At 36.0% G+C, this 13,964-nt stretch overlaps 1 protein-coding gene across 2 annotated transcripts in view; it reads right to left on the bottom strand.

Annotated features, from left to right (window-relative positions):
* MTRR (5-methyltetrahydrofolate-homocysteine methyltransferase reductase) overlaps positions 1-13,964 on the bottom strand; it is a 42,686-nt gene that overhangs the window by 28,116 nt on the left and 606 nt on the right. Inside the window, exons 1-5 of one of the 2 annotated variants that reach the window (XM_072605401.1) lie at positions 13,934-13,952; positions 12,936-13,090; positions 8,526-8,679; positions 3,737-3,854; positions 1,836-2,211 (exon numbers count right to left, since the gene is read on the bottom strand). In XM_072605401.1, coding sequence (XP_072461502.1) covers positions 1,836-2,211; positions 3,737-3,854; positions 8,526-8,679; positions 12,936-13,064 — 777 coding nt within the window. In that variant the 5' untranslated portion in view covers positions 13,065-13,090; positions 13,934-13,952. Of the gene's footprint in view, positions 1-1,835; positions 2,212-3,736; positions 3,855-8,525; positions 8,680-12,935; positions 13,091-13,933; positions 13,953-13,964 lie in introns of those variants that run through there. The other variant, XM_072605400.1, reaches the window with a different exon arrangement.

Below are 13,964 nucleotides of genomic sequence, written 5' to 3'. Positions count from 1 at the left end.
AAAGAGTTACTAACCTAGCAATATCACTACTTCGTCTATTTCCAAAGATAATTAGGGAAAAAGGAAAAGAACCTATAATGTAACGAAATGTTTACAGCAGCTCTCTTTGTGGTGGCAAAGAATTGGAGACTGAGGAGATATCCATCATTTGGGGAATGGTGGAAAAAGTTGTGATGTATGATTGTGATAGAATACCATCGTGCTATGAGAAATGAGGAGCTCATTGATTTTAGAAAGACATGGAAAGATCTGCATGGAATAATGAGGAGTGAAATGAGCAGAACTGAGAGAACATTGTACACAGTAACAGTTATATTGTTTTAAGAATGACTTTGAACGAATAAGTTATTTTAGCTATTACAAATACCCAAATTAACTATAAAGGACATATGAAGAAAGATGCTCTCTGCTGCCAGACAAAGAAATGACAAACAGGAGTATGTATAGAATAATTTTACATGTGCATATCTATTTGTGTCTAATGGCAGCCATCTCTAGGGCAAGGGGGTGTTGGAGGGAAGAAAAAAAGGAATTTACATAAAAATTTTGTTGTATATTTGAAAGGAATATCAACTAATACATAGTAGATTTGTGGTTTCATGTGCAATTGTCTTTTTTTACTATACTTTGTTATGGAAATGCTTGTTTTATTCCATAAATTAAAAATAAAATTTAATAATGAAAAAATAGCCCTTTGATTATTTTACTTATCCTCTATACAGTAGTGATTGCCAATTCTAAATATGTGTAGAAAAGTAACCAGTCAGAGAACTAATGAATTCATTGATATAATCACTAATTACCAAAAGAAATACAGCAATCCCTCTATGTATCTTTATTTAAATGAATCATAATTGTGTACTTAAAGAATATAGGGTATGCTTACCCTAGATAAGTCCCATGTGGAAAGGACATCAAAATGGTTCTGTAAAACCTTAATGGACTTAACCAGTTCCTGGTTAAAACCTATATGGGCCAAATTAGAGCAAAAGGGACCCAGGTAGATTGAGAGAGAGTTAAAGAGACAGACAGATGGTCAGATAGATGACACACATCTTACCGTTCCCTGGTTTTATCATCAATTAATTAGAACTAAATATATTCCCTGTGAACGAAAATTGTACTTTTCTTTCCTTAAAACTTCAAAACTGAAACAACATTCGACACTAACTTCTCCTTTTTCTCTTCGTTTCACATACTTTTGCTCCAAAGTCTCCTCTCATCTGAATTTCCAATTTTTTACTAAGAGCACTATTATCCTTCCAACTTGAGCTATGGAATTAATCTTACTAGCAAAATAAATATCTGTAAAGAAATTTTATGATATTTTATCACAAATGTTAAGAGTAACAAATGGAATTAGAAGATTTACATAGATGGCAGTTAATGTAATTACTAATTATTTTTCAGGCATTTAATAGCATCAATACAACTAATTTAATGTTATACAACCATCCAGCCACCAGAATTTTCTTTTTCAAATTTAATCTATTTTATTCTGAACTTAAGAAATAAAACAAGCATTTCCATAACACAACAGAATAGAAAAAAAGATAATTGCACATGGAACTGCAAAACTACCATGTACAACTTATTATTCCTTTTAAATATATAATCAATCTATCATGTAACTTTTTTTTCTTTCCTTATCTTCCACTACCCTGCCTTATCTTAGAAATGGCTACCATTAGATACAACTATGTAGATATGTAAAACCATTCTATACAAATTTCTATTTCTCAGTGATTTCTTTGATTACATATAGTGTCTTCCTTCATATCATTCGTAATTAATTTGTAGTTAAATCTGTAACACATCAGAGCCACATTTCTTACCTGGCTAAGGGGCTCCTGAAACTGGACATCTAAATATTCTGGAGGTAATGTTGGAATGTTAAGAGCAGACTGTGAAAGGGATGGTATTGACTGGGTAAGTGAGGGCTCAAAATCCTCAATTAAAGTTCCTGAATGAACACTGGTGATATTTGGTGTTGAAGTCTCAGAAACTTTTCTCCCTGGGTCATCCAATTTGAGAAGTGCAATTTGTGAGTCAATGGGTAATATTTCTGGCTTAACTCCATCAGTCTGTAAGGAGACGTCAGGTATGGTACTGATATCACTGGTCATATTTGCTTTTCCTTCACTTGACGCAAACTGTTTGTTGAGGGCAGTCCAAAGTCCATCAATCCATGGTTCAACAACAAGTTCTAAACTGCAAAATCATTACAGAGAAAAAGACACATCAAACACAAAGATAGATTCACATTCTATTGAATGGATACATATGAACTGGACATAACTAACAGAACTTGACAAACTCTCATGATAAATAACACCAATGAAAATTTATTTAAATGAAATCTTATAAACATAAAATCTCTTTTCTCAAGTTGCAGAAATATACTAGGAACCCAAAGGAGAAATGTTTTGGAAAATACAAGACTCCTTCAAGAGATGCTTAGTTAACTATTCCCATCAATAAATAAAAGGCGTGAGATTTAGTCAGTGCAGGAACTCCCTCCACTGGGAGGGAGTCTCAGAAAGTTAGCTAGTGTTCAGAAAAATTAAGGTCAAGTGATTGTCCACAATCAGAGAATTAGTGTCAGATGTGATATGAACCCAGGTCTTCCTAAGTCAAGAACTTAATCCAATTCACAATGCCTCTCTAAATCAACTATTACTTTAAAGGAAAAAAAAACTTAAGCTATTTATGGGTAACTCATTGCAATAGGAATGCCTAGGCATACTCACAAAAGAGAATGTCAATGTCAGTACTTCAGAAATATCACCTCTAAAAGATCTGTAATATTTTAAAACAAGCAACAACATAAGTGCTAATGAATGATGTTAACTGACTATGCAAGAACAGTTTCTTACTTGGAAAATGGGCACATTAAAGACATCTGTCTCATCACTGACATAATGTTCATAAGGCATATGGCATAAAGTCTGATTATCCATCACTTCTGTCACTGAACTTTTTGGGAAGACAAAACTTAAAAAACATTGCTTCAGCAAATAAATAAATACATAAATGAACTAAAAAGACCTATTGACGTGCACAGTATTGGGAACTTTGAAATTAGGTGAAGCATCAGGGGTAACTTCTTTGAGATGTTTTAATTTTTTCAGGGAAAGGGTAGAATGGCAGTAAAATGGTTAGGCTGAAATACAAAGAAAGGAATGTTTATATTTAGATTTGTGGTTAAGGACAGAGAGGGTTTTGAGAATAACATGAACCAGGAGATATGCTGATAAAACTGTTTTGGAAACAGATATAAGAATAAAGAGGTTTATCTAGGACACCAGTGTCAAAGTCGTAATCAGGTTTATGCAAAAATGAATATTTGAATTTAGACCAAATAGAGAAGTATAAATCCAATCCGGATACTTACAAAGGAAGTAGACTACCAGGGTTCATTACAGTAACCCTAGCACATAGGTGGTACTTAATCAATGCTTACAGACTGATTGATGAAAGAGGGCTGATAGTTGAAGGAGTCAGTCACAGGGAAGGGGGAGGAAGGGAAGAGAGATCACTGTAATGTTAAACGGTCTTATGTATAAAAATATCAGTTACTGAAAATGATGAAAAAGTGATCAACAGGATTTAAGTAAGTGGAGAAATGCGCTTTTGGCGGCTTTGAAAAACGAGTCAGTATTACACTATTTAATAAAAATATTTCCTTCTGTCATTTATGATTAAAATAAATATGGACAGATAAAAATCATCTTACCCTACACAATCATCTGCATGCCCAGTTTTATAGAAATGTTGAGCACCAAGTTCTTGAAGTCGTTTATCAATTATTTTTCCACCATTACAGAAGTAGGTGTATTCAGAATCACCCAGACCTAAAAAATCAGAATGAATAATTAGCATGCAATGTGAAATATTTAAAGAGCTACTCTCTAAATTTTAGTGAATTTCTACCAAATATTTAAATATAAATTAATACATATGCTATCAAATTATTTTCAAAAACTGGGAAAGAAAATATTCTATCAAAGTCCTTTTATGAGCTGAAGATATTCCTTTATCTAAACAAGAGGAAAACAAAACAGCAATTTCATTACTGAAGACTGATGCAAAACTTTAAAATAAAATATTATACAAAAAAAAATTTATTCAGAGACTAAGGTGGATTTATTCTACGGATGCAAAAATGGTACATTATTAAATTAATGGATATAAAAGGAAAATTTGAAACCGTATGATTATAACAATGGATGCAGGAAAAACCTTTGACAATATATATTTATTTATACTAAAAATGCTACAAAGCACAAGCACATAAAGTACATTTTTAATATAAAAACTACATAGCTAAAACCAAAAGCTAGCATTTACAATAAGTAAATACTAAAAACTTCCTCAATAAGGACAAGGATGAACTTTTTCCCCATTATAATTTGACAGTTCCAAAAATGCAAGGACTAAGGCAAGAAAAAGAAACTAAAGCCAAATGTAGGCAAAAAAAATTTTGTTTAAGCTACTACGTAACTTCCAATAATGCAGTGAGACACAAAATAAATCCACCAAAGTCATCAGCATTTCCACATAGCAGCAACAAAACAGTGAAAGAAATAGTAGAAAAAGAAATTTGAAAGAACTAAAAAATGCACAATATTAACTAGGTATCAGTCTATCATAGCACACTCAGCACTTAGGTAAATACAATTATAAAACACCTTTATAAAAATGTCTTCTATAATTAGAAGATTAAGTGCTCATGGTAGAGTCTTGCCAATACTGCCCAAGTTAATTTATAGATTTAGTGCTATGCCAGGGGGGGGTTACCCGTGGCCTTCCAGGTCCTTGGGTTCAGCCTTTTGAATGAGTCCAAGTTTTACAGAACAAATCCTTTTATTAAGGAATTTGTGCTGTGAAGTTTGCATTCAGTCAAAAGGCCATACTTGAGGACCTAGAGGGCCACATGTGGCCTTGAAGCTCCATGTTCCTCACCCCTGTTGTATGCCAAACTACCAATTAACTCCTTTATAGAGCTAGACAAAATGACAAAATTCATCTGGAGGAACAAAATGTATGGAATCACAAGGAAAATAAAACATAACAATGAAGGGAAAAATAGTACTCCCAGACTTTAAATTATACTGGAAAGATGTAACAGCCATCCAAACTATTTGGTACTAGTTAAAACGAGAGAATTCAAAAACAAATGAATTCAATAAGCATTCAATAAACTCAAGAATATAAATTACACAGGGGAAAAACATTCCCTGTCAGACAGTAAGTTCAACATAGTCCTGTGACCTGAATCTTAAAATGTGATACCATAGAACAGTTAGAAGATAGAGCTCAGACTCCTGAGAGTTTTTAATTAAACAACAGATAATGGTAAGCCACAAAAGGTAAAACAGACAATTTCAATGACATGAAACTAAAAAGCTTTTGCATGAACAAAAAAACAAGGGATGCCTTGGGAAGAGAATGGGAATGGATGTATCTGAAAATGACAGTGACTAAAAATGCACCAATTAAAAAAATGTGTCAACAAAAGACCGAAGAGTCAAAGAGGTTATGTAATTGCTGTTAACTCTAAAAATACCAGAGAACTCACACAAGCTATGGCAACCACAGTTAACTCTGAAATAACCAAATAAAACCAAAGAGCTAATAATGGTCACATGCAAAAAGCTTTCTTTATGCCACTGGAGTAGGGAAACTAGACATATGTGGTGGGGTCCCACTTTAATGGGGGCAAAACTCAACATACATACCAACAGCTATGCAGGACTATGAGCTGTAGCCCTGACAATGAGGGGTAACAGCAACAACGAGATAAGTTTGATTCACAATGGGGCTTCATGAAGGAAAAGGAATACTACAGGTGCTGCTGTGAAACAGTTCTGGGATTTTGCTGCGGCTGACTTCAGACAGAGGGTGAGGGGAAAAGACTGTTGTTCTGCCAAGCTCAGGGAAGGGCCTGCTTGCTGGGCCTTAGCTCTGGGAAACAGCAGGGTCTCCCAACAGAAGAGTAAAAAGAGAAGGGTTATCTTGGCATGGAGATCCTGATAAATGTATATGAATTAAATTCAAGTTTCCAAATATTTATTAGGCAGAAGTCAGGAGGAAGTACATTCCATACAGGCACATTCCAAACTTAGGCAAAGACAAGGAGGTAGGAGACAGAGTGGCCTATGTGGGGACAGCTAGCATGCCAGTTTGACTGAAAGAGGATTAAAGATGACTAGAATTGTCCATGGGAGCTAGATACTTAAGGGTTTTAAATACTAGGGCCATGGAAGACTTCTGAATAGGGGAGTAGAATGAGCCAAGCTATGCTTTAGAAATATGAATCTGACAGATGTATGATAAGAGTTAGAATGGAGAATTACCGGAAACAAGGGAGCTGTTTTATAGTCCATCCAAAAGGTAGAGTAGAGACCACGTGAATGGAGAAAAAGAGTCAAACATGAAAGAAGTTGTGGAGACAGAATCTACTTTTTTTTTTTTTTTTTTTTTTTTTGGCAGAGACTTTTCAACTTACTGGATGTGAGCAGTGAGAGTGAGGGAAATGTAAGGATCAACGCAGGGCTGCAAAGCTGGGTGACTAGAAGGATGATAGTACTCCTAAGAGAACTGAGGAAATCTAGATATGTTGATTTTGAGATACTTAAGGAACATACATTCAGGGGTTCTTAACTTTTCTTGTGTCATGGACCCCTTTCGCAGTCCTGTGAAACCTATGGACCCCTTCTCAGATTAATGTTTTTAAAAGAGGATAACGAACAAAATCAATCATACTGAAATGATCAAAATTTTAATAAAGTAAATTCATGGATATCAGGTTAAGAATCCCTGACTACTATAAGCATTTGGGTAATGTGGGGTAGAGTTCAGAAAAGAGACTAAGATTGGATAACATACACTGGAAGTCATCTGTACAGAGATGATAACTGAACCCAGGGGGGCTAATGGGATTATCAAAGAACCAGAGATATGATGCCCATGGACAAAGTCTTTGGAACAATTAGTGAGTGGGAGAGAGATGATGATCCAGCACAGGAGATTGAGAAAGATTTGAAAAAAGTTTTTATCCAATTTAATAAGGTGTTAATACTGCTTAACAGAATGAGAGATCTTATTAAGTTTATATTGACATGGGGAACACCCTTTTGGAAAACCACTCGTGGAATGGGAACTTATGACCTTATCTTCTTTCCGTCTGTCAAACAGAGATGGAGTAACACCCCAGGGACTCTAATTTCTTTTTACATTTTCTTGTGGTAGGGTAAGTTCTGAGTGGGAAAGGCAAAGTCCCACTAAAATTTATAGCATGGTAGTTCTTTGTCTCGATTCAGTTTGCATTAAGTTATTTGGCTTTTTAAATTGTCTTCATAAGTAGTGTCATTTGCTTGTTAAGTTGGGTTTAGCTCTGAAAGTGATTCCTTCAGTTATTTTCCATGAAATCCGAGTCATTTTAAAACTTACTGTTGCTACTGTTGTTAGGAACTTGAGGGAAAGACAAATTTTTTTTTGTTCATCATGATTTGTCTAAATGCAATTATTCTTCTCCAGATCTGCTCCATAAGACAAAGTTCTAAATGAAAAAATTTGAACTCTTCAGTGGGAACTTCAAGCAGAGCTCCTGTCATCCTTGAAAAGCACTAAGTCATGCTTGAGAATATGATAAGCACCAACCAAAGCAAGCTTTGTAAGTATGTTACCTTTCTTGGGGTTTATGAGCTAAAACAGCTACTGCTGCCCAGTAATTCCTCTGCATTATCACTTTACAGACTAACCTGAAAGTACGCATAATCGATGTACATACAGGCTCCAGTGAGCTGGCTAGGAGCATTTAGGACGACATAGCTCAATCATTTTCTCCTCTTAGACACTCCTGTCTACTTAACTAGGCCTGTGTAATTGACTGAAGAATATGGCTCCCGAGACTGAGTTAGGTCCCCTTTCTGAAAGGTTTCTCTTCACCATTAGTTTGCACATTGCAGAGAAGAATATCTGAACACAGCTCAATTGCATAAATAAAGGAATTATTTTAGAATAGAGGGACTTTTCCCACAAAGATCACACTTGCGTGTTCCACCCCCACCCAATTGTCAAGAAGGTAAGAATAATTTAATTTAAACCTTCATTAAGCTTCCAATACATGCAAATCGTTGGTTTCTGGATGCTAAGTCCGTGACTAAATATAAAAATATTAATGAACCACACAGTACTGCTATCTCCCTTTAAGGGACATTTTTATTTATGAAAAACATCCAGGTGGTAATGGTTTGGTAATTATGAACACCAAAACACAAGTTCCAAATTGAAATTTCATACTAAATATTTCACTTGGATAGCAGTTTTAAATCAATATACCCTTCAACTTTTTTCTCCAAGTATAAGAAAAAAACTAATTTAGATTAGCCTAGAAAAATAAATTTTCTTCAGTTTTTGTGTTCAACCTTTTCAAAATACAGAATTATAGGCTTTGCTTTTATATTCGTCTTGAAATTAGTGTTAGTACAATGACTCAAGAGGAAATGATCTCTCATTACCCAGTAATCCATACCGCAGATGTGAGAAGAAATCAGGTGGCAGAGTTTTGTCTCTAATTTTCTTCACAAACTTGATTGCTGTATCCGGTGGATCTCCAGTGCCAGTCGTGGAAACAACGACAACAAGTGGATCTCTTTCTGCTTTTAAATCATACTAAAAACACAAGGATATTCCTTTAGTAAAATTTAGGATGTTTATACTTTTATAACTATCAGACTAAAGAATCTGCTTCAACAGTTTTTTCCTTGGTTCTGTCACACTTTTTATTTTACATACACAAAGGTATTAGCCATACCTTCTCTGCTTCTAAAAATCAGTAATGCATGGGATGATGCTCAAACAGCTATTAAGTAAGAGCACTCAATAACAAGTCATTATGAAGTTAAAAGACTTTCTCCTACCTATTGTTTTGTATTTCAGGAATTCTATATCACAAGGGATGAAACACTCAAATAATATTTTCAAGTGTGTTTCTCTGATAGCACAATTTTTTTTATAAGGTAGAATTTAAGAATAGATCTACTAAAGATATAAAATGTCAAAGGAGGCTAGAAGAGTTTAGAACATTATTTCTGGTCAGTCCATAATAATCACAATCTTCCCATACTTAATCACACAAAATTATCCTCCTTCCTCACTTGCTCAAATACCCTAAGTCATAAAATAGTAATATTACATTTATTTACATTTCTCATTTATGAACGTTTTTGTTCCACTAACAATGGCGCATAAAACTTTCTACAGGGATTGTATGACTATAGCCATGAGAACAGCAGACCATTCAATTAAACAAACATTTACTATTATGTGAGAAGCACTGTGCTAGTCAGAAGGAGACAAAAGTACATAAGGTATGGTCTTTGTCTTCATGCAGCTTATAATGTAATTGGGGAGACATGATATAAACATAAAACAAACTAGGACATGAAGATCCATTTCTGAACGGAAGGATCAGGCAACAAAGTCTGATAAAAACTCTCAAAATAAGAAAACAAGATTGAGGGAGTGGGAAAGACGAGGAATGAGGGAAAGGAAAGAATCACCTGCTGAAACACTGCAATAGCCCTTAAAAGCACAGGGTGTGTTTAATAAGAATGTATGTGTAGAACCCATATAAGACTGAATGCTGTCTCGGGAGGGGGGAGGGGGGAAGGGGAGAAAATTTAAGACTTATGGAAGTGATTGTTGAAAACTGAAAACATAAAAATTAATAATTAAAAAAGAAAAAAAAAGAAAGCACGAGGCCTCTCTACTTTGTAGTGGATTTGGGGGATTTCAATCCAGTGCCACTGATTGTTGCCCTTTGTTCTCAAAGTGAACAAAATGACATCACTATATGAGGATCAATGTACAGTATGCCTGACTGTGGTTGATCAAACCAGCATAAACTCAGAAGGCTCCCCCACAGGTTGGGCACAAACAGTCCATTTTGGAAGATGACTGAGTGCATCTCACGTTTCTTATGACATACTGTATTCTGCTTTGTTCATAGGACACAGTACCTTCCTTGATGAGGGCACATCATACTGGAAGGTTCTGTGCCACTGTCTCCCATGTCTTACAAATGATACCACAGTTCTTCAGAGAGACCTTGTGAGCATCCTCGTATTGCTTCTTCTGACCTCTGCTTCTGACAAGAGCTTGCCTTGTGTGAGCTCTTTGCAAAACAGCTTTTCAGACAAACGGATGTTCAACGTTCAGACACCGGGGCCAGCCAGCCCATCGGAATTGAACTCTATGCAGTAGTTTGAGTGCATGGCAGTTCAGCTCAAATAAGGACCTCAGTTAGCAGTACCTTATCTCACAAAGTGATTTTCAGAACCTTCGTAAGACAATTCAAATGGAATCAATTCAGTTTCGTGGCACAGTGTTGGCAGACTGTCCTGGTTTCACAGGCATACAACAATGAGATCAGCGCAATGGTTCTATAGACCTTCCATCTGGTAAGCAGTGTAATACCTCTTTCTTCACACACTCTTTCAGAGCCTCCCAAATGCTAAGTTAGCTTTGGCAATGCATGCATCAACCTCATCATCTATATATATTCCTGAAAAGTATAAGGCAAGTGAACTTATCCACAGCATTCAAAATTTCCCCATTTGTTATAACCAATGGTTCCATGTATGGATGATAAGGTGCTGGCTAGTGGAAAACCTCTGTTTTCTGGGTATTAATTGTCAGGGCAAAACTAGCACAATCAGCAAAGAAACAATCCATACTGAATTGCATCTCAGCCTCAGAGACTGCACTGAGTGCACAATCACCTGCAAACAAAACGTTTTGTAGCAACTCTCCATCCACTATGGTCTTGGCCTGTAGCTTTTTCAAGCTAAATAATTCACCATCAGCTGACCTTGATACCATTTTTGTCCATGTTGAAGGTTTCTAGTAACATCACTGAAATCATGCTAAAAAGCATGGGAACAAGCACACTGCTCTGCTTCACTCCCCAGGTGACTAGGGAAAGCATAAAAACACTGTCCATTATCCAGAACCCATTAAAGTATGCTGTCAAGAAACGGGTGAATGAAACTGACGAACTTCTCCAGGCAACCAAATTTTGCCAAGATCTTCCACAAGTCCTCACAACTGCCAGTAACAAAGGCCTTGGTCAGATTGACCAATATTGTGTGCAGACCTCTGTTCTCCTCTTGGCAAATACCATATCAAGCATTCCTCAAATCTTTCTGAAGCTGCACTTACTCTTGGGTAAATGACCAGCTTCCAGGTGAAAGATCAGCTAATTAAGGACTCTGGCAACAGTCTTGCCAACAATGACTAGGAAAGAGACCCCTTTTTTATTGTCACAGGATAACCTATTTCCTTCATAGAGATGGACCATGGAGGCATCCTTGATCTCCTGGGAGATAATCTTTTTTTGCCATATAACCTGAAAGATTTCAGTAAGCTCTTCTATGAGCACTGGAACCCTCTGCCTTAGAATCAACACCAGGAACTTTGCCACAGGAGAGGAACCTAATGAGAACAATATAGAAGTGTTCAGTCCATCTCTACATGATCGTGTCCTTTCCACTGATCAGTGTGGCTTCATCAGCACTAAAGAGTTGAGATGCATCATAGGTCTTTGGCCTACAAACAGCTTTTAGTGCGTCATAGAAGTACTTTGGATTGATACTACCAGTGTAAAATGAATTTCATCTGCCCCCTTACTGAGCCAAGAATCCTGGATCTCTCTAAGCTTCATTTATATTTTACTTCTGATCAAGTTAAATGCTGTCTTCTTAGAGACAAACAATCCTGCTGATATCCTTCCCTTGCTTGGGGAGTTCTTGTATTTTCATTTAGTAGTCTGAAATTCCCCATCGTTTTCATCAAAACTAATGTTTGCAAGCGTTCTGATGCATAAATGCAGTGCTGTATATCAGCTCTCTGAAAGCTGCCCACAGAGTTACCAGTTGAAACACTGCAAGAGCCCTTGAAAGCACTGGGCATTGCTACTATCTAGTGGGTTTGTGAGACTTCAATCCAGGGCCATTGATGGCATAACACAAAAAGGCAAGGAAGACTAAAAGTTACTTTTGAAAGATTTACGTTAAAAGGGAGAAAAAAAGATAAAAATTAAAAGGTCTGGTTAAGGAAATTTGGCTAGTCAGAAGAACTTAGTATCTAAGAATTCTGACAGCTGAAATTTTCCTATAAAAATGTCTATCTAAAAGGTTTTAGGTAATTACATCTGTATTTCATCAAAGTTAACTGTTACAAAATGGGATAAAGTTCTTAAGTTAATACCTATAATATGAACAGAAAAATTTAAAGAAGTTCAAAATCCAGCATTTATTGCTTTTTACAAAAGCAGAATCCATTAAGTTCTCCCCTTTTAAAAAATATTAGGAAGCTATACATTACAAAAGGTACAATCCACTGTCTCTAGTTATCTCAAATTGTTACAAAGAATTTCCCTTCCCCTCCAAGTTTATTTATTGTTTTTGAAACACATAAAACTGGATACTAAAAAAGTTTTTTGAAAAGTAATAAAATTAAGATTTCTTTATCTCAACTTGCTAAAGCGTTTGTTCTTTACTACCATGGACTAGGAAATTAATGACCTTCCATGTCCATTTGGATGAAAAACAACTGAAATAGCAATTATCTATCTAAATATAGATACAGATACACACACAAACACACACACACACACAAACACACACACACATACAAGTACCTTTTTTCTGTTGTTTTGTTTTTCTTAACAAAGTATATTCTAAAACTTCTTGGGAATGTAGCCTTCTAAAATGTCAATTTATTATAAATTTAATGTTGTTTCCCATGATCTTCAAAAGTAAGGATACAGGCAGTAGACTGGTAAACAAAACATGCTGGGAAGCAGGACACTTGGGTTTTTCCTCACTCACCTATCTAAGTAAAGTTACTGGGTGATGATCTCTCACCTTGTCAGATTCACTCAAACAGTGAAGATCTGCAAAAAATCCATGTGCGCCAGCTTTCTCACTTATTTCCTCTGCTATGGCTTTTGCCTGTCCACACTGTGTAGCATAAAGCAACAAAAACCTCCTCATTGTTTCATGTTAACATGTCAACTACACTGCAGAAAGGAAAAACAAAGCAGATTCAATTTTTTTTCACAAACCAACAGCAGATGACAAACTACTGAAAGTCTATGTTTGTCAAAAAGTACAAAACATTCATGTATAATACAAAAAATAAGTTCAAATGGTTTATATTTGAATTCATTTTTAGAAATCATGGAATTTGAGGGTTGGGAGAGATTTTATTGATCCCATTGTTCAGTACTTCATTTTACACAAAAATGTGAGACCAAGAGGTCTAGAGCAATTTTTCCAACACCACAGAAGGGACAAAGAGGACCCAGGTTTTTGACCCCAGATCCAGTTCTTTTCCCAAGATGAATACTAGGCTTGATCCAGAAGACTCATCTGCATGAGCTGACATCAGGTCTCAGACACTTACTGTGTGACCCTGGGCAAGTCACTTAACCCTGTTTGCCTCAGTTCCTAATCTGTGTGACAGGTGAATGATGAAATGACTAGGAAACAAAGGTTCAAAAACCCACGCACATCGATTTATTAAGCAATGCATGGCAATTACCCAATAAAACAGGACCATACTCCTGAGGTTAGGCATGGACCCCAAACACAGGGACTTTCATGCATTAAAAATAATTAATCACATAAAACCAGTTAGTTAGAAGAAAACAATTAACCAGGATATTGATTTCTAATTGCGGGCAAAATCAGGAACTTTCCAGTTGAGAGGGGGTGAGTGAACAGAAAAAGACAGGTCCCACACCCCACCAAGTGTCTGTAAGCCATCAAAGGGACATGGAAACAATAAATGATTTATCAGAAGGGGCCAGTTTTCAGGTTAAGTGTTGTTTGAGGCATATAACTGTGAGAATTATCCTTACATCAATTGGATCTGACTGAATTTCTGGCCAG

This window comes from Notamacropus eugenii, chromosome 4 (assembly GCF_028372415.1).
Source record: "Notamacropus eugenii isolate mMacEug1 chromosome 4, mMacEug1.pri_v2, whole genome shotgun sequence".
NCBI classification, from domain to species: domain Eukaryota; kingdom Metazoa; phylum Chordata; class Mammalia; order Diprotodontia; family Macropodidae; genus Notamacropus; species Notamacropus eugenii.
Note: the sequence above shows the minus strand (reverse complement) of the source record. Positions and strands in the feature narration are given on the sequence as shown.